The 25346-nt window shown below is 51.8% G+C and overlaps 1 protein-coding gene across 1 annotated transcript in view; it reads left to right on the top strand.

Annotated features, from left to right (window-relative positions):
- Positions 1-25346, top strand: part of LOC144791734 (E3 ubiquitin-protein ligase TRIM39-like) — a 121620-nt gene that overhangs the window by 55120 nt on the left and 41154 nt on the right. The window contains exons 3-4 of the mRNA XM_078666501.1: positions 15656-15678; positions 21093-21136. Of these exons, the coding sequence (XP_078522627.1) occupies positions 15656-15678; positions 21093-21136 (67 nt within the window). The remainder of the gene's footprint in view (positions 1-15655; positions 15679-21092; positions 21137-25346) is intronic.

The following is a 25346-nucleotide window of genomic DNA, read 5'->3' as shown; positions in this document are numbered from 1 at the left end:
GGTAGCGTCTGGCCACGTTCCTATCCACAGGCGGACCTGTGGCGGGCTTGGACCAAGTGCCCACAAGAACGTCACACAAGGCCTCATTAAACGGCAGTAGAGGCTCACTGGAGCTTGCCTGCGGTTTAAGGACCTCAGTGAGGAGGTTAGTCCTCACGGCCGCGACGGGGAGCTCAAGGTTTAAGGCCTTGGCTGCCCTCGTCAACACTACACTGTAAGCAGCCCCCTCCTCCTTAGCCACGGTGGGAGAGGAGACAAATCCAGTGTCTGGCGAAGTGTCAATACCACTGGCCTCCCCAAGCTCATATGTCCAGTCCTCTTGAGACTGGCACACCTCTGCCAGAGGGTCCGCAGACCCCTTCCAATCACCCTCGTCACCCATCTCCTGTAGAAAGGGTCAACAGACGGGGCCTCCTCATGGAAATAACAATCTCCAAAGGCCGTCGGAAGCGGCGCCCAGCGGCTCCGCTCCGGTGCCAGAGTCAGACCGAAGGGAACATTGGGGACGGCGTCCACAGGGGGCGCTGGGGGCGACCCCCGCGGGGCCGGCACCGGTGAGGTCGTGAGGTCGACCGGCCACGACCCGGAAGCGGATGCGGTGAGGTCCTGCGGCGCCGGGACCGAAGTCGCCGCCGGGGCCGAAGCACCCGACCCGCTAGGGCCTCCAGCCGTGGCCGTTGGGCCCAAAGGCGCCACGGGACCCGGCTGAGGAGGGAGGGACCTCATGGCCATGAGGTACCGCTCGACCTCCTCCGGCGTCGCGCCATGCCCAGGGACCCGAAGGTGTGGGGCAGGCGGTGACGCCTGCGACTCAGTTGGAGCCGCGTGGGTGGTGTCACCCGAACCCCCAGCCGCATCGTGCGAGCGTCGGGGTGGGTCGGAGGAATGATGACGCCTCTCCGACCTCTCATGCCTCTTACCTGAGTGAGGACTTGGATCCCGATGACCGATGTCCACTCCCGGAGCTGCGAAGACTTCGACCCCGCGACCGGTCCCTCGACCTCCCGTGGGACCGGGCCCTTGAGCGGCACTGGGCCGACTGCCATAGCTCGAGCCGCTTGTGGGACCGCTCCCGCCTAGCCTTCGACGTCAGGGTCCGGCAGTTGGAGCAGGTACGGTTGTCGTGGTCGAGGCCTAAACACTTCAGACACCGGCGATGGGGGTCAGTAACCGACATCAGTCGGTCGCACTTGGAACAGGGTTTGAACCCGGGCATCCCTACCGGCACCGTCTGAGTTGAAGACTCGAGTAGAGAAATGATCAAAAAGATCAAAAAGTTTAGTCAAAAAAGACTAAGGGGTAGAGCCTCTCTGGATCTGCGCTAGCTGGCGCGTAAAAAAGAAGAACTGACGTCAGCGCGCATGTGCGGCGTCTAAGTACTCCGACGACGTCATTCCGGCACTAACGACGCCGACGACGGACGCGGAGCCGCGGACGACGCGTGCCGGCGCGCGGGGGTATTGCTACGCAAAATATTTTCCGCATCCAGTCTGACAGCTGGGGATATTCTAAGGTAAGGAATCTATCACTAACATGTCTCTTTCAGATAGATCTGATATGTGCGGGAGATGAGGCCCTTCGGGTCGTCGAAAGAGCGGACCAGCCGCTCAAAGGAGGTGAATGGACGGGTGGCTGCCTCCTGCATCCCCACAGAGGCGACCCAATGTGGTAGCTGTGCATACTGTTACTCTGTTCCCGGTGGGAAATTACATTCTTCTCTACATTGCGCAAACGTTTTGAGTACTCCCCCCCTCAAAGAGGTCGCAGACCACTCTGCATACCCCCTGTACCCATCTATCAAAAGCCTGGGAGCGGTATGCCGGGGGAAATAGAGGGTTGCCTGCTATGGGCGTATGGGGAGAAGGAAAGGTAGTAAGACCCCTACGCACCGCCACTTTATCCCAGATGTCTAATACCGTTTTACTGGGTACCGCCATATAGGTACTCCTAGAGCGCGCCGTATGATGGAGCCACGTGAGGTCCCAGATGGTGCGCCCAGTGACCATTCTGTCCATGTGAAACAAGACCTTTTTGCTTTCAGTGGTCGTCCACTCCGATGCAAAGCGAAGATGAGGCCCAGTAATAGTCTAAAAGGTTAGAACAGGCTAACCCTCCTCTATCCCGCGACAGCATGAGGATCTTGTGTGAAATTCTTGGCCTGCGCCCACCCCAAATGAAGGTGGTAAGATCACGCTGTAGGCTCTGTATCTGATGATATGGGATCGGGGTGAGTAGGCATTGGAATAAGTATAATATTTTAGGGAGGACCGACATTTTGATGGCGTTGAGCCTGCCCAGCCATGACATCGACAAAGGCTTACATCTTCGCAAGTCCTCCAGCACTGCCCTCCTACAGTCCCGCCAGTTAGTTTGGGTCCATGTGTCTAAGGAAGGAGTTAGCTTAAGACCTAGGTATTCGATATGATCAGTAGCCCACTGATACGGCGCAAGTCTCTCCAAGGTAGGTATCTCCTCCTTAGGAATTGTGAGGTTAAGGGCCCAGGATTTGCTATGATTGATTTTGAGTCCTGAGGCCCGTTTAAAGGTCTGTAAGAGGGAGTGCAGAGCCAGGAGAGATGTGTGCGGTCGTGAAAGTGTAAGGATGAGGTTGTCTGCGAATAGCGCCACCTTGTTCTGTCGACCCCATCCCATATTGATGCCATGTATGTCTGTCCTCTGTCTGATCATCTCTGCCAAGGGTTCCACCACAAGGGCAAAGAGCAGAGGCGAAAGAGGACACCCCTGCCGGGTACCCCTGTGAATATGGAAAGGTTCGGTGAGTTGTCCATTAACCCTGACTCTGGCCTGTGGGGACTTATATGGTGCCATGATCTGGGAGATCATATTCTGGCCCAGTCTGACCCTCTGCAGTACCGCCCGGATAAAAGCCCAGTCGACCCCATCGAACGCTTTCTCCGTGTCGAGCGATAGAAGGCAAGCTGGTATGTTCCAGTTGTGCGCTTTTCCTACTATGTGGGCAAGCCTTCGTACATTGTCCGCCCCTTGACGATTGCGGATGAAGCCGACTTGGTCCGGCTCCACCAAACCCAGCATGTGGGGGTCCAGACGTTTGGCAAGGATTTTGGTGTAGATTTTAAGATCAGTGTTCAAGAGCACTATGGGGCGGTAAGAGGCGCATAGCACTAGGTCCTTCCCGGGTTTGGGTATGAGCGCTATTTCCGCCATGCCCATGGAGGGTGTCAGTCCGTCCGTGTCTGAGAAAGAATTGTACAATCGGAAGAGGTGGGGTATGAGCTGCGTCTGAAACATGCGGTAGAAAGCCAACGGTAGGCCGTCCGGACCCGGAGTCCTTCCAAGAGGGAGGTCCTTGAGTGCCGCCGTCGTCTCCTCCGCAGTGAGAGGTCCCTCCAGACCCCGAACGTGTTGGGGTGCAACGGGTTCCAAGCACACTGGTTTAAGGCATCCTGGAAAAGATGAGGGGGCTTTGGTTCAGCCGCGTAAAGTGTAGCATAGTAGGCCTTAAAGGCCTCATATTTGGCCCACTCTGAAGTGACTCGTAAGCCGTCCGGGAGTTTAATATTAGCTATGTTCGCTTTCGCTGCTCACGCCCTCAGATGCCTCGGCAATTGCTTGCCCACTTGGTCTCCCCCTTCATAATACCGCTGCTTCAAGGCTATGAGGGATCTTTCTGCTTTATTGGTGAGCAAAACGCGCAGCTGCCCCTGGAGATTTGCGAGCCGCTGTCGGGATTCAAGCGTGGTACGAGCCTGGTCATGTTTTTCTGCTGCCTTGATATCTGCAGAGAGGTTATCTTCCAGCAGTCGGGTCTTGCGCGCCCGCGCAATCGAGAGCGAGGTGATGTGACCTCAGATTGTGGCCTTCAAAGCATCCCACACCACGGGGAAAGATGTCTCAGCGGTATCATTACTCGTGAAGTAAGAGTCAATGGCAACCCGTATGCTTTCCACGTATGCCAGGTCCCGCAGGATACTCGGCGGCAGGCGCCACCTCAGAGTGTGGGGGAGGGGGGCAAGCGGCCAGGTCCTGCAAGAGAAGCTCGACATGAGCATGATCAGAAAGTGATATAGCGGACATAGTTACTGCCAGTATGGCTCACACCATGGCGTGAGGGATAAATAGATAATCAATGCACGAGTACGAGCGATGTACATGCGAATAGAACGAGAAATCCCTTGCCTCCGGCGAATAGTATCGCCATGCATCCGTCAAGCCCAGGTCCGTTATTTGTGCACGGAGCGTAGAGGACATGGCCCCCATCCCGGTCAAAGACGTTCCACTGCGGTACGCCCAAAGGTCCCATACTAGGTTAAAGTCACCCCCCAGGATCAGCGAGGGATCCCCCTGCGGGATATGATCCCGCAAGAGTGCTCGGAGTTTAGAGCCCTGCATTCGGTTTGGTGCATAGACATTACACAGCGTGAAATTGATCCTCCCAATTCCAACACCCACCTTAACAAAGCACCCATCTGGGCTACGTAGAACCTTGATCTCCCCCTGCCTAACGCCGCTCCTGCACAGAATTGCCACCCCAGCCGTTTTAGTGTCCGCCATGGCCCAGAATTGGAGTGTATATTTAGGATGCGCCATGCGCTGAACATCTTCCTTTAAAAGATGCGTTTCTTGGAGGAATATGATGTCGGGGTCATGCTGGAGGAGGTATCGCCACACCTGTTGCCGCTTGTTCGGAGAATTAAGCCCCTTAACATTAAGGGAAAGCACCTTTAAAGGGCAGGGAAGGGCCATTGTCGGTTCTTATTCCTAACTAGTCCTTTAAGCCACTGAAGGGAGCCGCGCAGTTCGAGGGAAGGGACGCACAGGGACATTTCTGGCTTGCCCGGAGACGCTCGCCTGCGCCACAAAGTTACCCGCCCGCCTTACTCAAGGAAATAGAGAAAGAGAAAAGAGAGAGGTAGAAAAGCAGGAAGGCACAGCAGTGGAGAATAACAAACCAACAACGGCCAACGGGGCCATATTATTTTGTTCCCTTCGCAGGGCATCCTACACCCAAGGGTTTGGATAGGCCCAGAGATGTCACTCCCTCAGGAACAATTGGGGGTAGGTTTGCAGTCGTCCTCAAGTTCATCTAGTGGGAAAGCCTCAGCGTCCCCCCACCCCATTGGCAAGGAGCTGGGGTGTAAATCAAGATAGTGCAGCAATCAGCAAACCTAGGTAGAAGAGTACATTTCAACAAGTGCATGCTTCCTAATCCGTTGCGGGTGTCTGCTCAGCCTATCATGGAGTCAGGGGGTGGGAGGTGGATTCTTCCCTATCCCCTTCAAGGGATCATATATGTGCGATGATATCCTGCTTGGCCTGCGAGGCAGATTGATCATCCATGGGCGGCGAACGTCGATGATGAGGAACAGTGGTCCAAGATGGTTTGGCAGGCACCCGCTCCTGGCGCTGTGGGCGGGAAGGGCTGGTCGGCGGCATTCGAAGCAACTGTGCTGCCTCAGTGTAGGACCGTAACACTCTGCGCTTGGATTCCCATTGGAAAATGAGGGCAAATGGATGGCCCCATTGGTATGAGATGCCCATGTTCCGCAGCTTCTTGGTCACAGGCTTGAAAGCACGGCGTCGTCGCAGGGTGTTGGGCGCCAAGTCTTGGAAGACCTGGATGTTGTGCCCCTCGTAACTGAGATCTGGCTTAGCACATGCCGCCCTGAGGATAGCCTCCTTCTCTGTAAAAAAGTGGACCCTTGTTAAGATATCTGGGAGGAGTCCCGGCCTCCCCGCGGGCCCGGATACCCGGTGGGCTCGATCTAAAGCCGGCAGAGATGCGTCCCCAACCCCCCCAGACTTCGTGGAGGAGTTGCGCCACATAGGTCATGATGTCCTTCCCCTCCGCACCAAGAGGGACCCCACAAATGCGGATGTTGTTCCAGCGGCTCCGGTTCTCTAAATCCTCCTGCTTTACTTGCAGCTCTATGTGTTGCTCCTCTAGTGCAGCCAGGCGTTGCCACAATTGCTCCTGGTCTCCCGTGAGGGCATCCACTGTCTTTTCCAGCCCATCCACCCGGTCTCCTAAATCAGTAACCTCTTTTCTAAGTTCTCGCACACACGAGTGGACCTCTGAGTGCAGAGAGCCAATTTCCATCTTGAGTTCTGACATGAAAGAGGTCATAAATGCCTGGGTCACAGGTGTCGAGTCCCCCGCGGCCTGCGGTGCCACATCAGTAGGAGCCGACGATCCCGTCTTGCCCCACATTGCCACCACGGAGTTGTCCCTGGGGGCCGCAGCCGGGTCTGCCTTGCCCCCTCTGGAACGCGTCATCGCCAGTCCCGAAGCGTTCTAAGGGCAACCGGGCAGCGTGGTGCATGCGAGACAGTTGTAATGTACCCTGAAAGGTCCACTTCCCAAACCGTGCCACTATAGTTACTATCCTGCAATGTCCAAAACTACCGCGGGGGTACAATGTGTAAGGCTCTCCATCCAGATACCAAACCACCAGGACGTGAGATACATCTTGTTGAGGCCCACCACCTGTCCGCCCTCTCTACTACAGGACCTACGGGCAGGTCGCTTCAAGCGCTGAAATGTCCACAATACCGGGCCAGTGAGTTCGAGTGATCGCTTCTGGGTTGTCCGCTACTCCAAGACAGTCCACATACACCACGCGCCCCTCCTACAAAAAGCAGTCTTGAAGCCCTCTAGAGCCAGCAACATACTCTGACCAGCCGGTACACTGTGCCACCCAGCTGTGCCCCCTGCTCTCACTTGCCATAGCGCAGTTGCCCCGATCTCCCCCTCCACCTCTCTAATCAGCGTGTTGTGTTTTCCAAGCCTCGTCAATGCTGGGGCGAGCCGCCCAATGCCTCCAGGCCGCCCCGCTCAACAGTCCCAAAATGGCGCCATGTACGCCCTGTGCGAGGTGCCCCTCCACTGTCGCCCGTCTGCCGGTGCGTGGCCGCAGTCCGCTTAGTCCCTTTGCACCCCCCAAGTATTGACACGGGGGGGGGGGGCAGAGGCGTTGCGTATGGCACAGTCTTCCTGGGTGCAGCAGCGCGCAGGAACCAGAGTCTCAGGGCCGCCCCTGGGGAGAGTTCCAAAATGGCGGAGGAGCCCGCGCCCCGCCTCGCCACTCGTGTGCATCCCCCAGTCTCAGCCGCACTGTACCTGTTGCGGGTCCTGATAGCCCCAGAAGGCAGAGTCCGCTCCCCCTCCACCTCTCCAACCAACGTGTTGTATTTTCCAAGCCTCTTCAGCGCTGAGGCGGGCCGTCTAATGCCTGCAGGCCGCCCCGCTCAACTGTCACAAAACAGCGCCATGTTCGCCCTGTGCAAGGTGCCCCCCCCCGCAATCGCTTGGCTGCCGGTGAGTGGCCGGTGCCTGCTGAGTCCCTCTGAAACCCCCCAAGTAGTGACACGGTGGGGCAGAGGCTTTGTGTATGGCATAGGTTCCCCGGGTGCAGCAGCGCGCAGGAACCAGTGTCTCAGGGGAGCCAGGAGGGGAGAGTCAAAATGGCGGGGGAGCGTGCGTCTGGCCTCGCCGCTCACCTGTAGTCCCCAGTCTCAGTGGCACTGCACCTGTTATGGGCCCTTATAACCCCGGGAGGCAGAGTTCACATCCAGCTCCGTCAGGATCTCTGCCGCTGATATCCTCCAGTCGAGTGCTGCATGGTAAGTTCTGCCAAGCCGCTCCTACGTCCCCTCTGCCAGCGCCGATGCGCGCCCTATCAATGTAACCTTCAGGACGTCGCCAGCCCGTCCACCTCAGCCACCTCCAGTTGCTCAGGGGCAATAGCTCCACTACGCCTGCCGCCGCTCAGCTCGGTCCACTATGCTCGGGTTTCCAGGGAGTCACCAGGCCTCAGGGGGGCCACCTCCGGAGATCTTGCACGGTGGCAGTCAGCTCTGGCAGGTCGCCACTCCCCCGTCGCACTCCACACTGCAAACCACTGCTGGGTGCTGTGTAGTCGCTCTACTGTTCTCCCTGGTCACCCCGATCAACGCCCCCACCCGTGGTGGCAGCCTCCGCTTCTAGGCGAGTGCCACTGGGCAGGCCTCGCCAGGCCGTTCGGTCTTCACCCGCCTCCGCTAGCTCTGATGCGGGCTCTGCCGTCGCGGTCCCTAGAGATGCCACTGGCCCGACCACTGCAGCCGTCCACGAGACGCGGTGTCGGCCACCGGGCCCCAATTTACAGGGACCCTAAGGGGTTGGCAGAGTACAGGGCGGGCTCCGCCAGAGGTTTCACAAAATGACGGCCCACGCCGACTTCCCTCCGTCATCTGCCCAGGAAATCACTGCCGATCAGAGTTCCGCCTCTCTTTGGGTGCCCCAGGTCACTGCGGTCAACGTCCACCCCTAGGGCAGCAGTTGCAGCACCCCAGCTCTGCTTTAATTGCCAATAATGGTAGCAGACTGCCGGAGCACCCCAGAGACACGTCTCCCCGCATCGCTGGCAAGACCACATCCCCAAATTTCTTATTTCAACAGTTAGTTTCTTTGAGAAAACCTTGAAGGATCTACACATATGACCCCTTGCTCAATTCAGAATGCTGTCTACTTTACAGAAATCTATAGCTTTCCTGGGTCACCCATGGGTTTCACACTGGTTTCAACCACAAACTGGAAGTAGGTTGAGAGCGCAAAAAATAGGAATTAAGGGCTGCCTCTTCAACAAAAAAAGCTAGGACTATGGTAAAACAAAATAGGCCGTTTATTCAACTCAGCATGTTCCTGAAAGTTGGGAAGATGGTGACTTTAGCACAGCAAGCCTTACGTTGGTGCCATTTGTAGGGGAAAAACCAGACACTTTTATTCAGGGCACTTTTTTCCTGTTTTTCCCCCAAGACTCAAAATGTAGCTATATTCTTGTCAGTCCCCTCCAGGGTTATCCACAAACCCTGGGTACCTTTAGAATGTTGGGGGGAAAAGGACATAAATTTGGTTTGGATAATTTATGTGGAAAAGAGTTATGGAGCTCTAAGCACAAACTACCCCATCTAAAGAGCTTAGCACTTGGGACAGCAGTTAAGGAGTTACGTAACTGAGAACCTGCCGAAAATGTAAACACAAGACATCTTAATTTTGCTATAGGCTGTAAACTTTAGAGGTAAGGAAACATGAACAGTGTGTTTCAGGTGTGTTTAAAATGAAAATGTGGTAGTGAAAAAATACATCAAGTGCTTGTGTATAAAGTCATACCTGCTTCTGCAGTAGGGAGGAAGTAATAAATGCACAACAATGACTCCATCCTTTCTTCTCTGTTTTCCTGGTGTGACCGTATGCACTTGATATTCTAGAATTACATCTTCTGTTGAGCTTATATTTAATTTGTATTTTATACTTTTTTAAACTGTGTTATCAGTAGAGAAAAGTTTGGCTAAAAAGGGAATTTGTTTTAATAAATAGGCAGCTAGGTAGAGAGGACCCTGTCAGGTCACAGCTTTGAAGAAAAGTGGGTACCCTAAATAGTGTTTACTATATGGAGAGAGTTTACTGTGTACCACACTGTTTGCAGACAGTGAAACTGTCATGAGATATACACCACCGAGTATTAAAAAAGTATCTATTTAGATCAGTGTACACTCAAAAAGGCACTAGTTGCCTAAAATAACCAACATCTGAAGGTGCTAAAGGTCATACTACCTGCAGCCTTCATGCTGTGGTGAAACCCTGACAAATAGCCCGTCTTTGGAAGCTAAGCAAGTACATGTACCTGGTGCACCCAGTCTTCTATGTTATGTAGAAATTGACATGCTACAACAAATCTATGTAATAACTCTAGGCTACTTACAGTTCTTAGTATGTACTACAAAGAATCTTTGTCCTGTTGGAAACTGTCAGAAGTCGGCAACTGTCATCTGCATGCAGAGTTATTGTTAAATATAAAGATGTATAATGTATTCCATACCTCTACACACCTATGATACATTAGAAGCACATGCGTTTCATAAACACTTACACCGCTTAGCTGGACACAGGCTGTACAAAATTAGGTAGAAGAGTAATATGGTAGTTACCCGCCACTATGTAAACTGTAAAATAAATTAGCACACTCATTGAGTGATTTCATCAGTGATGTCAGCAGTGATGTCATAAATGATGTCATAGTACCTATCAGTGATGTAATATGTGAGGTCATAAGCAGTGCATGGGGGAGACACAAGTTATAGTTCACTCTATAACTGACAAATTTCTGTGTTTTTTTTGTTTTTTTAAGTTCAGAACATTAATGTTTTCCATGACCGAATCACCTAGCTATAATATTACTCTAGCCTTTGTATTTTTTTTGGTGAATTTCTAAAGGTTTTTTTTTTTTTAAACCAAAAACTGATCTTTTAATCACACTTAACTATAGCATTACTTTAACCTTTGTTATTTCAGTGAATTTCTTTTTTACATAATATTTTATTACCATATGTAAAGCCAACCACCACGATCTTCACCTGTGCATGGCTGGGGGTTAGCCGCAGGGCCTTACGTCAAACCCCCCACAGTCAGCCACCCCATGCTGCACACAGCTTTGGCCATGGGCAGCAGAGGGTGGGCAACTGGACCTGGCCTGTGGCCATGCCCAACGGTCAGCCCTCCTGCAGGCTGCTAACCTCACGCTGCATACAGCCATTCATTGCGTGCCACGTGGGGTTGGACGCAGGGCCTAGCTTGCAGCCAGGCCCTGCGTCTGACATCACGCAGGCAGCCATCCTGAGGCAGCCACCCTAGCACTGTGCATGGCCTTTGCATGTGCATGGCATTGGGTTTGCCACAGGGCCTGTGTTGCAGCTAGGCCCTGCTTCCAACTCCCTGCAGGCAATCAACCCCATGTTCTGCACTGCCTCTGGCCCTGCGCAGCGGGGGTGTTGATCACAGAGCATGGCCTGCCGCCAGACTCTGTGGGCAAACCCCCAGCAGACTGTCAAACCCACACCCCGCACTGACTTTGCTGTGTGCAGCGTAGGGTTGGCCTGTGGGTCCCAGGGAGCCCATCTCCGGGGACCAAAACATATACATTAAGGGGAGGGGGCATGCAGCTTCCCCCTACCCTTAATTGGCCCCAAGGATCCCATTACCTCGGGCAAACTACAATTAAACGGGGGAGGAAAGCATGCTGCCCCCCACCCTGAGCTTTAATGGGCCCCAAGGACTACATCCCCAGGGCCAAATAAAATAAAAATGGTGGGGGGGGGGGCTGCGCGGCCCTGCCCCAATCGTTCTTGGGGCAGGGTCAGTAGGAGGGACAAGCAGTTTTTCTCCGTGAGCCTTGTAAGGCCCAGCGGACCCCATCCCCTTGGGCCAAACCAATAAAAAAGTGGCGCTGGCACTGTGGTCGACCTCCCCGAGCCTCATTGGGCACTGGGGCACCATCCCACACTGCCTTATGTATTTTAAAGGGGAGGGGTGTCACATAGGCCCCCCTCCTTGAGCCTCTGTAGGCCCTGGGACCCCATCTACAGAGCCTTCTTAGGCCCTGGGGACCCCATGGGTGTTTTTTTTCTTTTTTCTGAAAGAGTGCCTTCTCTCTGAGGCTATTTTGGCCTGGGGAAACCCATACCGTGGGGTCTGCATTATTCAAAGGTGTGTGCCCTCCCAGGACACCCACCATGCACAACGTTGGTGGCCGTAGGGGAACTCCAGGGCCCTTGTGATGCCAGCCGGCTCCCCGCATGCTGCAGGAGCCGACATTGCTCCCACCTAGAGGGAGCAGTTATTTATGGTTCTCCCTCCGGGCAGGAGCAATTTGTTGATCTGTCCCTGCCCGCATCAGTGCGCGAAAGAAAACAGATCTCAAGTATGCTTCCAGCTGGCAGGAGCATTTTTACAGCTTCCGCCTGCTGGGAGTAGACTTGGGGCCTTATTTAGATCTTGGCCAGGTTCCTCTGTCACAAAGGTGATGGATATAACCCGTTTGCCAAAATATAAATCCCATGGGATATCATGGTATTTATATTTCAGCTGCCGGATTATCTGTCATTGTGTGACGGAGTCATCCGTCTGCGAGATCTAAATCAGGCCCTTTCAAAACTGCTCCCACCAGGCATGAGCAAACATATGTTTCCCTGCCCGCCAGTGGCATAACAAGTTGATGGGGGCCCCCCTTCAAAGTACATGGAGGGGCCTCCGGACTCACTAGGGAGCTCTCGGGCCAGGGTACTGTGCCGAGGGTGTCCCTTGGAGCTAGGGGGCGTCTCCGCACTGCGTGGGCCTATGTTAATCAATGCTGCCTGTGCAGGCGCAGGCAGGGAAACTGCTGTGTCCTGTGTGTGTGCTCCCCGTGACACAATATGTAGGTTGGCCCCAGGGGATGGATTCTGCAGAGCCACTAACGGCTCAGGGAGGGCGGCTACACAGTCTCCCTCCTTTTCTTTGGACGATTCGGCCTCAGGCGTGGGCTTTTTGTCTCCTAAAATGGCTCGGGGAGGGGGCACCACCCTTTTAATTAAATAAATCGTCCCTAAGGGAAGGGGTCCATGGGGTCATTGTAGGGTGGGTTCCCTGGGCCCTATATTGACTTGGGGAGGGTAGCTACGTGGCCCCTCTACTTAATTAAATAATGCGTCCCGGGCCGCCATTTTTTTTCTCGATCCTACGGGACTGCGACAAAAAATGATGGCTTTTTTTCTTCAATTTTTGCCCCAGGGCGGATCTCTCTAGGTCCCCCACATAGGACTTTGGGGGGGCAAGGTATCGCTAACCTGCCCCCTTAAATCTTTTATTTTTTTCTCAAACTTCAGGACACTGTGCTATCCTCAAGTCCTGAAATGGCTGCCAGCAACAATTTTCTGATGTTCCTGGCAGCCAGTCAGAGTGCGCGCTCCCATGGGAGTCTGACTCCTGCGGGAGCAAATTGGCCCAAGGCTAAACAAGCATTGGAAATGCAATAGGTCTCGCAATAACGCGAGTCTGAACTATTAGCATTGTAAATGATAATGCCCTTTATTTTTGCGTTCTGGTTTTTGGAACATAAATAAAAGGCTTTGTCATTTACAAGGCCTATAGCTTAAATTTGCGTTAAAACGAGACCTATTGCATTGCAATGGTGGTGGTGCTGCTGAGTTTTCTCTGAATCTGCACTCTGAATCTGCCCCCACAATCTGCACCCACAATCTGCACCCACAATCTGCACCCACAATCTGCACCCACAATCTGCACCCTGAACCTGCACCCTGAATCTGCACCCACAATCTGCACCCACAATCTGCACCCACAATCTGCACCCAGAATCTGCACCCTGAATCTGCACCCACAATCTGCACCCTGAATCTGCACCCACAATCTGCACCCACAATCTGCACCCACAATCTGCACCCACAATCTGCACCCACAATCTGCACCCACAATCTGCACCCTGAATCTGCACCCACAATCTGCACCCACAATCTGCACCCACAATGTGTGAGTGGCGTTGCGTGTGTGAGTGGCGTTGCGTGTGTGAGTGGCGTTGCGTGTGTGAGTGGCGTTGCGTGTGTGAGTGGCGTTGCGCGTGTGAGTGGCGTTGCGCGTGTGAGTGGCGTTGCGCGTGTGAGTGGCGTTGCGCGTGTGAGTGGCGTTGCGTGGGTGAGTGTGGTGTTGCGTGGGTGAGTGTGGTGTTGCGTGGATGATAGTGGGCTTGCGTGAGTGTGAGTGGCGTTGCGTGTCTGTAAGTGTTGCTGTGTGGGTGAAAGTGGCACAGAGCCTTTGATGTGGCCTGGCGCAGGAGAAATGCTGCTGCTGCTAATTAAATACAAGAGCGGCCGGGAAACACAAGTACGGCCGGCCACATAATTAGGGGAGGAGAAGCCGCACAGCACACGCTGGAAGAAGCCCTTTGATGTGCTGTGCGGCCGCGATGCGCGCTCTGTGCTGGGGGAGGGGGAGGGCCATTAGCCTGAACTCGCGGCAAGATCAAACGAAGGGTGGGAGGGACATTGAGGAACAGATGGCCATGAAAGTGTATGGGCCAAAAGCGCGTGCCTGTGGCCACGTGCACTTGAAGAAAACGCCACGAAAAAATGCGGTGGTTTGACAATCAGTTCGAGCACTTGAATTCTCGCCATTTCCCATTCCTTCGGAATGGTAAAGGACGAGACCTAAAAAGCTCTCTGGGTTAATCAGAACTCTCTATTTTTGAGTTGAGTTGGCGCTCCCGCAAGAGACTTGCAAGACCCTAGCAGACCCAACCATCCAGATACACAAATATTTCTTACCCTTAATTTAAAATAAACTACTGAGCATATTTACATCAAAAAGCGCAATCTAAAAGAAGTCCATGGAAAATGCCTGAGGATTTTGCGTTTTGGGAATTCCATTTTCTCTTGGCCCCCACTTGACAGATCACCCTGAAACTTTCCATGCACCTGCTTGGCTAAAAAAAAAGAAAAAATTAAAACTTTTAAAGAAAATTTCAAGGGCAATTTATCAAACGGTGCCACAGTTGTTAGCTACCCAAAAAACGCATTTCCAATAGAAACACTGATTTAACTAGGAACTACACAGTGGTGACTGCCACTGGGTAAAATATATATTCCTAAAAAAATAAAGATGTGGCCTAGCAGTCTCTGTGCACCAACCCTGGCATTGACTTGCACTCCCTTTTAGAGGACTGTGTACATTTGTTCTGCCAAAGGGCCATACTTCATAATACAAGGCAGCCAGTGAATGAAGAGGGCTTACTCATTAACACACCCTGTATGATGTGGTGCTTGGAATCAAAATGTGAATGACACTTCAAAAGATCAATGTGTGAGAAGAGGGAGAGGGAGGAAGAGAGAGAAAAATACACCTGCGCTTATGCATTTATTTTTATTCATTTTTTGGAAAATATATGCGTCTAATAAAACAGCTTAAGCTGTATCTAAGCAAAAACTAAGGACCCATTAGGATGGCAGGTGGACTTCAGTCCACCCTAGCAGTGCTTGGACCGGCCGCCAGGGGTGCGGCGGTCCTGCCCTGCCAATTAGGATGCGACCGCCACCCTGGTGGTCGCATCCCGAATCTTTAACATTTCGGCGGGTGCTGTAAGCAGCACCCGCCGCAATGCCAAAGAGGCATGTTGTGCATTGCCATGCACAACGTGACCGTCAGTGTGCTGTGCCTACCACCTTGAGCATGGCAATGTAGAGGGCCAAGTGCAGCCCCCCCACCCCCGGGGGCCCACAACGGGCCACCAAAGCAATTCCTGCCAGGCTTTCCATGACGGCATCGCCGCCATGGAAAGGCCTTTGTGAAAACACATGCTAATATGGATGGCGGTTCCTGGTAGACCCCTTCACCATATTAGTGTCCCAATCCGCCCGGCCAGCAATGGTAACGATGGCATAAAAGTGGCAGACGCACTTTGCGTCCGCTGCGAAACACCTGCCATTGTAATATGGCGGGGTTTCACTTGTTACGATGTCGTGTCGGTCGCCACCCCCGGCTCGGCGGTGGCAAACGTCCTGACATCCTAATGGGCCCCTAAGTAAGAAAATTTTACTGAAGCATTTGTATGAAAAAAGACACCAACCACAAGAAATATCTACATTTGAAAATGGGAATATCTTAGTCCTAAAATTCTGGTCTAAACTATTCTCTTATTGATGCAGGGGCTATACTGAATATATTTCAGTCTTTTTTAAAGGCTGTCAAAGGATATCCAGGACATGCGTCGTAGTTCAGGTCTCAACTCTTTATGTAGGGATGAAATGCTTCAGGTGATTTTTAGACTGTATCATGTTAACTCATTTATTTCATGTCCTTTCTGTCTTGCAGGAGGAGCCAAGCACGCTGTACAGGTTAGTCTGCTTTTCTTTTACCAGCAGTCTTATTATTGTCAGTTGTATATATGACAATGAGAGGAGGTAGTGTTGTTACTACTGAACACGTGGCTGACCTCACCTCTCCAGACTCTGCCCTAAATCACACATTCTCCTATTTATTACACTTAATAACTTTAACTCAGGCGGAAGGGAGTACGCTCTTGGTTAGTTTGTGCTAGAGTTTCCTCGTGTCGTTTGATTGCCTATTTTCATGTGTACTTATATTCTATTATGAGACTTTGACCAGACAAGAGTGAGAAAGGCAGAAATGGGGAAAGGAAGCTAAAGATAGAAAAAAAGAACCAAAGTGAGGGAGAACGCTGTGATGAAAAACAACCTTCAAGAGTAAGGTAAAGAAAGAGGAATGTAGGGTGTGGAAGAAAGAGGCATTAGGATGTATCAATTTAAGGTGTCTAGAACAAGCAGCGAACTCATGAGAAAAACCTTGGGCCCCTAATCAAAGATGTTGACTACAATCCCACCCATGTGATTTCTGTTACCATGGACATAGACTCTTTACATACCAGTATCCCTCAGGAAGCAACACTGAGGGTGATAAAGGGAATATTGAGAAACACAGACTAGACTACCAGATCCGATTGGTCTTGTAATGTAAAAAGCTGTGATTTAAAAAAAACGGTTTCCATTTTGAAAATGATATATACCATCACATATGCTGGACTTCTGTGGAGAGCACCTTTGCCCAAACTTGACCTTCCTCTATATCCATGATTGTGACAAGGTAAATCGATGACAGCACAAATCCCTTCAAACACCATGTTTCACTTTGGAAACAATATATAAATAATGTTCTAGTGAAATGGGGGAGGGGGAATGAGGACCAAGTTTAATGAATTGACTAACAATCTAAATCCGGTGTCTCCAACCAGTTGATCGCAAGCTACCAGTATCTTCCAGACTCCTTTAGAGTAGCTTGCAGCCTTAAGTTCCTTTTTTAAATAAGCACAGGTTCACATTTTCCTTTTAAAGTTAAGGGAAGGCTGTGTTTATTTTACATTATCATTATCAGGCTGCAGATAGCAGGGCCAGATAATGAATAGTGTTAAGGCAGATTTAAATCAATCAATCAATCATTTGTGCACTACATACCTGCGAGGGTCTCAAGGCGCTGGGGGGTGCTACTGATCGAACAGCCAGGTCTTGAGTATCCTCCTGAAGGTCAGTAGGTCTTGGGTCTGTCATAGGCTCAGTGGGAGGGTGTTCCATGTCTTGGTGGCGAGGTGGGAAAAGGATTGCTCACCGGTGGTGGTTCTTCGGATGCGCGAGACGGTGGCGAGTGAGGGGTCGGCGGAGCGTAGCTGGCGTCTGTGGAAGTAGAATGAGAGCCGTCTGTTGACGTAGGCTGAGCCGGTCTTGTGGAGTGCCTTGTGTGCGTGGGTGAGGAGCTTGAAGGATATCCTCTTGTTGACGGGGAGCCAGTGTAGGTTTCTCAGGTGGGGGGTGATGTGGCCGTGGCGTGGTACGTCGAGGATCAGTTGTGCCGAGGCGTTTTGTATGTGTTGTAGTCGTTTGATGAGCTTGGTCGGGGCTCCCGCTTAGAGGGCGTTTCCGTAGTCGAGTCTGCTGCTGACGAGGGCCTGGGTGACAGTCTTTCTTGTATCTGTCAGGATCCATCTGTAGATCCTGCGGAGCATGCGGAGGGTGTTTAAGCAGAAGGAGGAGACGGCGTTGACTTGCTTGGTCATTGAGAGCGTTGAGTCGAGGATGATTCCCAGGTTGCGTGCGTGGTTGGTGGGTGTCTAGGCTGCCCCCAGTGCCGTCGGCCACCAGGAGTCGTCCCAAGCTGAAGGGTTGGAGCCGAGGATGAGGACCTCCGTCTTGTCAGAGTTCAGCTTCAGACGGCTGGTCTTCATCCAGTCGGCGATGGCCTTCATTCCTTCGTTGAGGTTGGCTTTGACGGTGATGGGGTCCTTGGTGAGGGAGAGGATCAGCTGAGTGTTGTCGGCGTAGGAGATTATGTTAAGGTTGTGCTGTCGGGCTACGTGTGCAAGCGTGGCCATGTAAATGTTGAACTGCGTCTGGATGAGGGAGGATCCTTGGGGTACGCCACAGATGATCTCGGAGGCTTTGGAACGGAATGGGGGAGGCGGACACTCTGGGTTCTGCCGGAGAGGAAGGAGGTGGTCCAATCCAGAGCCTTGTCTCGGATCGCTGCGGCGTGGAGGCATGCGCGTAGTGTGCGGTGGCAGACGGTGTCGAAGGCGGCAGAGAGGTCTAGGAGGATGAGTGCTGCGTTCTCGCCGTTGTCCACCAGGGTCCTGATGTCGTTGGCTGCGATGAGGGCAGTCTCGGTGCTGTGGTTGCTGCGGAACCCTGACTGGGAAGGTCTAGGATTCTATTTTCTTCTATGTATCGGGTTAGCTGTCTGGTGACGGTTTTCTCGATGACTGGCCGGGAAGGGGAGCAGAGAGATGGACCGGAAGTTCTTGAGGTGTCTTAGGTCTGCCTTAGGTTTTTGAGTAGGGCGTTGATCTCGGCGTGTTTCCAGATCTCTGGGAAGGTCGCGGTCTCAAGGGAGAGATTGATGACGTTGCACAGGTGGGGTGCGATGGAGCTGCTTTCTCTGTTAAAGACGTGGTGCGGGAATGGGTCTGACGGAGCGCCGGAGTGGATTGTGCGCATGGTCTTGATGGTGTCATCGATGCTCACGCTGGCCCAGGCTAGCAGGGGGTCGTGGTCGATGGCGTGCGGAGGCTGTGTTGTGTTGCTGTCTGTTGGATTTCTAACCTATGCTGGGGCACAGAGGTATTAAATTCCTGAATAAAAATCCTTGTCATCTCAATATTGGAGCAAAAGAACAAAATTATGTTTCTGAATGCTTTTAAAGGGGAGAAAATAAAAATTTACCATAATAATTAACTCTGCATTTCAATTTTCTCCCATTTCAAAGTGTCGCGTTTATAAACGGAAGGCCTCATGCTTCGAACAACCGGTAGCCTTTGTGACATATGTAGAACTGAAAATTACAGACGTTAGGTCGAGCCTGGGCAGCACATGCTATCTAGAGGGAGAACATTTAGTCCCTTTTCTACAGGCCACTGGCCTACCGAAGAACGTCATGGGATCCCGGAGGTAAGATCAAGATTAAACAAGCTTTTGCAATACAATTGTATTCGCATTACTTAAAGTTTGATCTATTGGCGTTGCAAATAATAATGCAACGCCAGGGGGAGGAGCTACGCTAGCAACCAAGATGGCCGAATAAGCTCCCGGCTCCGCCGACCTCCGCCAGTTGCTCACAAATCCTGACTATCATCCTGATTTCTCACCAGACTCCCGCGCAGCTGAAGTGTGCCTGACTCTAAAGGAGCAATCCCGGAATATCTAGCTGCTCAAATGACAAAGATACGCCGTGCTCCATTCTCGGCCTAACCCGGAGTTGAAGCCGGGGCCTCGAGTTCTAACCCAGCCGGGTTGGAGTTGAACAACATCGGCTGCGGGACGTGGGAGGCTCCCGGTCTCCCGAAGTGGAGTTTTTCTTGTCCGTTTTGGATGGTGGCTCGGTGGCAGCTTTATCCCGCGACTGCGGCGGCTTGACGTATCGATTGCTGTGGTCGGGGATCCACTGCCCGGAGGCCCCGTTCGGCTCCCGGGGTCGATGGGCTTGGCTCCTCGCTGGCGGTGACGGTGTTGAGATCGCGCATTTGGAAGTGCCCGCAGTTGTCATCGGCATTGCCAGTGTTTGGTGCCCCGGAGTAGTCGACCTCCGGGGTTCAGAGACCTGCTCGGTCGCTCCGTGAGGGGCGATGGAGCGGGTTGACTGTACACCGTCGCTGCATACTATAATGACCGCTATTGGGAAACTCTATTCACAAGTCACCGCCATCGTCCAGAGGATGGTTGTAACGGCTGATATCATCTGCCGGAGACCGGACTCCGACCCTTTGTTGGTCTGGAACAAGATGCTTTACCCGCGGAGCAAGCTCCGACTGCTACAGAGGACCCTGCGCGGAAGTCGGACTTTGTATTTTTTCTCGACTCCCAGACGGCAGCAAGCGAGCCCGAGACTATCAGAGGTGCATTATGCCCTATGCCGATATCTCCCGAGATGGATGTGGATATTCCTATACTTCAGAGTGAGTTCTCCAGTGACTGTCGGATTGATACCTCGCCCTTTTTCTCCCAGATGGTTCAAAAACGCTCTGGCGACCTATTTCTGGTGGGCTGTGACCTTCGTTTGACTTTTGGATTTTGTATACGGCTATCCTGGTATCACTTCTTCCGTGCTGACTTGGAAACTTTTCTATATTTTGATACTCCTGTTGAGATGGCGGTTCGGATGGACAGGGCTCGCATGAAGAATCGTAGCGGCCAGGGTTGACTTTTACCGCATGTGTTTGAAAAATGACTTCATTTGACACGGGATTTGTACCTCATGATGGCACGGGAGCGGGGTGGTTCTTACACGCTTCCCCCCCGTTGGATTTTACTTGTTGCATTCTATTATCCTGGAGATGTATGGGGTGGGTTGCTGCTGGCGGGGGGCTAGGGAGACCGGGGGCCTGTTTGATATTCCCTCATCCACTTTCTTTTTTCCTACTTTTAGGTCCAGTTCTGGGGCGACAGGCACACTGGTAGTGGGGATGGGCCGTAGCCATTGCAGAGGTGTAGGGTGGGGGGAATGGGGATGGGTTTGTTATTTTACCTTCGTTTAGTTCTATGGCCTTTTTTTTCTCTTTCCTTTCTTCTTTCACAAGAGATGGGTCGCTTATCCTGTATCGATTTTCTTATTTGTCAGGTGTCTAATTTGGTCTTTATTATCCTAGATCATGGGTGGGCTACCTTTGCAGGCTGTTGTTTTGTCGGATTGCTGATCGTCTCTCCCCTTTAATGTATGTATCGTTGCTACAGTTGCATTCTTCGGTAAATTGCTTTCTATGCATTGTATATTTGCTCACCTATAGATATATTGTGTCCTGTGTATGACACCCAATCCATGTAAATTCTCTTGTCGTCATCAATAAAAACTTTTTTTTAAAAATTTAAAAAAAATAATGCAACGCCAATAGGTCAAACTTTCAGTAATACAAGACCTATTGCATTGCAAATGCTTGTTTTTTAAATTGGAGAAATTTAAGGTGCAGATACATTTTCCAGATTTTTGCAGAATATTTATTTGCACTTTAAATTTCTCCCATTTAAAAAAAAATGGTTTTATGTTTGTGTTATACATGTAACTGTGCCACATATGGGAAAGGTGTGCCCTATCCCACAAGTACATATGACACTGGATCTCAGTCACTCATACACATATATCCCATTCGTACGCACCAATGTTCATGCATCCCCTGAGACAAGGGGCAAGTTTTATAGTTACTATGATTGTGCACTTTTTATTTCCCTAGTAACTGGGTTAATATTTTTTTCAGATGTCAAAATGTGAAGCTAAAGAAAGAGCTCATGCAATACAAAGGTAAAATATATTGTTGTTTCACTTATTTGTAAAGCTTAATGGCATTGTTCTAATTTTGGTAGTTTAGCTATCTATTAATGGTAAAATCCCTGGTTATTCATAAACTGTGGGAGCTCCATGGCCTACACTTACACATCATCCTCTCGCCCAAACTGATAAATTTAATTTTCGATACATTTTCTTTATATTTTATATCATATCGGTACCCTTACATCTGTCTCGGTAAATATTTCAAGACGGTTCTGTGCTGTCCCACTTACATCCACTCTCTGTTCCCTATCGTCACATCGGTCTGTACCTCTTTGTCCTAAAGTCATGTTAGTGTACCAGACATTGTGCCTTGTCCAGAGGCGATACCAAAGGGGATGATGGACGGAGTATTTGAGCAAATCACTCACTCACCCCCAGTCCAATGATCTGGGTTTAATCCATCATCATTCTTTAACTTACTCAACCACCCCAGTTCAGACATGGCCATATGCAAATCAGGCTGACCCTGTGCCTCATGGGAACAGTCCAGCCCGAACTGCCAAGCAATGTCTTCCCTGGACCGGAAACAAGCATCCTGGGACCGGTTTTGGGTTCATAACCCTCATCAGCCAGGCTATATTGAATCCAGTGGCAAAGTGAGCTAGGGACCCACGTCTGGGCATACCCTGCCAACTTAGGGCGAACAAAGCGATACAAAAGGGGATGATGGACGGAGCGCTTGAGCAAATCAAACACTCACCCCCAGTCAACTGATCTGGGTTTAATCCACCATCATTCTTTAGCTCACTCCACCACCCCAGTTCAGACATGGCCCTATGCAAATCAGTCTGACCCTGTGCCTAATGGGAACAGTTCAGCCCGAACTGCCAAGCCATGTCCAACTTTGCTGCTACCTCTGCATCAGATTTGGTCATCTAAAATGGTAAGTGCTCTGAGAAGGCTGGCACAAAGAAGTTCCTTGCAATCTCTCGTCTGAAGGGCTATTGGAATGTTCAGTTGGTTTTGAAAATCATGCTTCCTCCCTTGTACCATTTGATAATTTTCTCCATTCCCAAGGTCTGCTATATTTTTTGTAACCAGGCCTTTCCTAATGGAACTATTGTGGAACCCCACCTAGCATCTGTGACTTGCTTCACTGCTAAGAGCACGTGTGAGATAATGGCCTGGTTGTAGAGGTTATGTGACTTCAGAGGACAATCCAGGTATTATAACTTCAGGACATTCGGGCAAATGTTACCTTGTGAATTCCCTGTAGCATTTAGTGCCTTCCTCCAAAATCTAATCAACTGGGGACATACTCAAAGTAGGAAAGTTAGTGTATTTTTTCCTTACAAAAACCCCTTCCCCTATCAAACCATATTTCTAATGGATACATCTTTACATCTTCCTATCAATTCCTCACCATTTGAATACCTCTTCAGACTGTCCAAAGAACCTATTTTCCCAACAGTGACTCCCCAGCACTGCCAAGTTGCACCACATAGCTGCAGCACAACTCCATTTCAAGACATCATATCATTGGGGTACATTGAGCACCAGCTGGTGTGCTCATGTCCCTTATGTTTTGTTTTACACACCTCATTGATGCAGTATGGAGCTCTCTCACATCCTCTCACCGATTAAATTCTCAGCTTTAAACAGCGACTAGATTAAATTTCTTCTCATAGTGCCTCAGGATATAAGCCTTGCTGATGGTGCGACAAGATATCCCTTTCTATGTGATGTGTTTGTGGTGGGGCTGTGATGCTGTAGCTTGCAACTACAACCCCACAAAAACCATCAGGAATTAAGAAGATGAGTTGTTTTTGGCCAAGGCCAGCAGGAAAATCTCTAAAAGGTATATTTGCTTCCAGGATATGTACTCTTGCTACAAAAATCACAAAAAAAGTCTTAGGAAGGAAAAGTTTGGGAGGACCGCAGAAGTTTCTAAAATTGTCGGAGCCGCTCGCGACCGCGTGGCGACCCCAGATGGCGGCGCCTGATGGGAGATGACGGAGCCGGGGAGGAAGACTAGCCGGCAGCTCGGATCGGGCCGCGACTCGGTATAGCAGATGATGCCCCTCCTTCCGACCTGGACTGAGGTCAGAGACTTCCCCCATCAAGGCGGCATTAGGAGAACGGAGCGGAGGCCGGCGCGGGTTCGGCTGGGACCCCCTGCATGGCAAGCCCGAGCGCGTGCAGAAAAGTGCCGCACTGGCTTATGAGAGGTGAAAGTACTCTGGCGCTGGCACCGGGCAGTAGCGGGAGCAGAGACAGGCAGCTTGTGGGGCTAGTAGGAGCGGGGACCGCCGAGACGCAGAGAGAGGAGGCCTGGAGCCTGGGTGGCCGTTAACAGAGGAGGGCAACAGTGCATGGCAGGCTGGGAGCAGCAAAGAGATGAGACCCTAATAGCCCAGTGAGATGCCCTGACTGAACTGCACCCCCTGAGATCTGGTGACTGCTAGGCCTTGACCGGCCATGGAGACACTGCGACAGGGTACACCATTGACAGGCCCAAGTGGGCTGATTAGCGCCCCTGAAGAAGACGGGAGTGGAGCAACGGGGTGGGAAAGTGTCCTCCCCCGCGCAGCTGAAGCGCTGGAGACCAGAGGAAAGTGACGTGGGCTGGCAGGCCTAGGAGATCAGCCTGGACTGAGTTAGCAGGCCCCACAGCTTCCAAAAGGCCAGAAGTTGGGCCCTGGAATGACTGGAGCAGAGGAGTAGGTGGCAAACTCGCAGTAGTGAGGGTCGGCAGCAGAAGCAATGGCTTGACTGGGACTCCCCAGACTGGCCCACTCCTGGAGAACTATAGCCTGGACGCTGCCCGAGAAGCTCCGGTGGTGGGGAGCATACATGCTAGGTACGGCAGAAACGGCAAGAGTCGCAGACACTGGGCCAAGTGTGTACTGGGACCCATACCAGTGTGGCGTAGATAACTGAACGCCCTAAGCATATACAGCTAAGACATCACCCCCGGACCTCTGGCTGGCGGGGTTTGTGAGGCGGCTTGAAGGTACAGAAGGTGGTACGGAATGAAACAGATAGCCTAAGACCTAAAGAGGGGGTGAGCCTGGGCCTGGGCCTTGCGGTGAGCAGTGGTTGCAGGAAGCATCGGCGCAGTGCCGGGATTAGGAGGCGAGAGGCGGCAGACCTGGAGTGAATGAGGACAAGATCCCAAGAGGGAGGCTTCCGTAAAAGGGTCCTAGAACGGCCTGGACCCATTGCTGAAATCAGAGAGCAGACCTTGGGGCAGCCTACGCTGAGGCCTAAATCATGGAGTGACAGAGAGGTCATCCCAGAGCGCAGAATCTGGACAACTGCATCAGGAGACAGCGGGCTCATGCACCTGCAAACAAGACAGTGGTGATAACCTAACTTTGAGGTGAAGTGGTGTGTCGGGCCAGAGCCCGGGGAGGACCAGAGTCCTAGGGCGGATCTGAAAGGGGGCGAAGCCAGACCCAGGCTGAGATCCAAGAAGCACTGTGGGAGTCAGTGGGACAACAATAGAAAGTTGCCACAGAGGTAGACGGGCCTGGGCTGAACTTGAGTGGGGTAAACCACCAACCCATAGAGCGCTGGCCAGATAAGATGATCGCGCAGATGGCGAGAGTAACCTGAAATCGCATGAGCACGCGTAGCGCCAGAAGTGCCACAGAGCGAGAGGACACCATGGGGATGCTCCCCAAAAAGAAAGACCGGGAAGTGACCCTGGCAGGCAAATCATCAGATGAGAAAGAGAAAGCCACGACGCAGATGGGACAATCTGGAGACCCCACACTGCAGGACATACTGCAAGCTATTACCTCCTCCAGTGAACAGTTGGAAGGTAAAATTGACTTGTGGAGACTTGACATGGGATTGCTCTGAGAAGACCACAAAAAACTGGCAGATCGGGTCAAACAAATGAGGGGGAACTAGCTGAAGCATTGCCAGCTCTTGCAATAATGAAGCAGCGAATGACCGTGCTGGAAACCAAAGTGCCTGTCCTGGAGGGCAGGGCTCAAGACACCGAGAACAGGTCACGCAGAAGCAACCTGCGAATTATAGGCTTGCCGGAGAAAATTGAGGGTCGCAGCATGACAGATTACCTGGAAAAGTGGCTCCGTGAAGAAGTAGCGCCGGATGGCTTATCGAACTTCTTTGCTCTAGAAAGGGCACATCGCGTCCCTGCAAAGCCGCCTCTGTTGGGAACGCCACAACGGGTGGTGATAGCGAAGCTCCTCCACTACAAGGACAGAGA

The sequence above is a fragment of the Lissotriton helveticus genome, chromosome 11 (genome assembly GCF_964261635.1).
Source record: "Lissotriton helveticus chromosome 11, aLisHel1.1, whole genome shotgun sequence".
NCBI classification, from domain to species: domain Eukaryota; kingdom Metazoa; phylum Chordata; class Amphibia; order Caudata; family Salamandridae; genus Lissotriton; species Lissotriton helveticus.
This window is presented reverse-complemented; position numbering and strand designations above follow the sequence as displayed.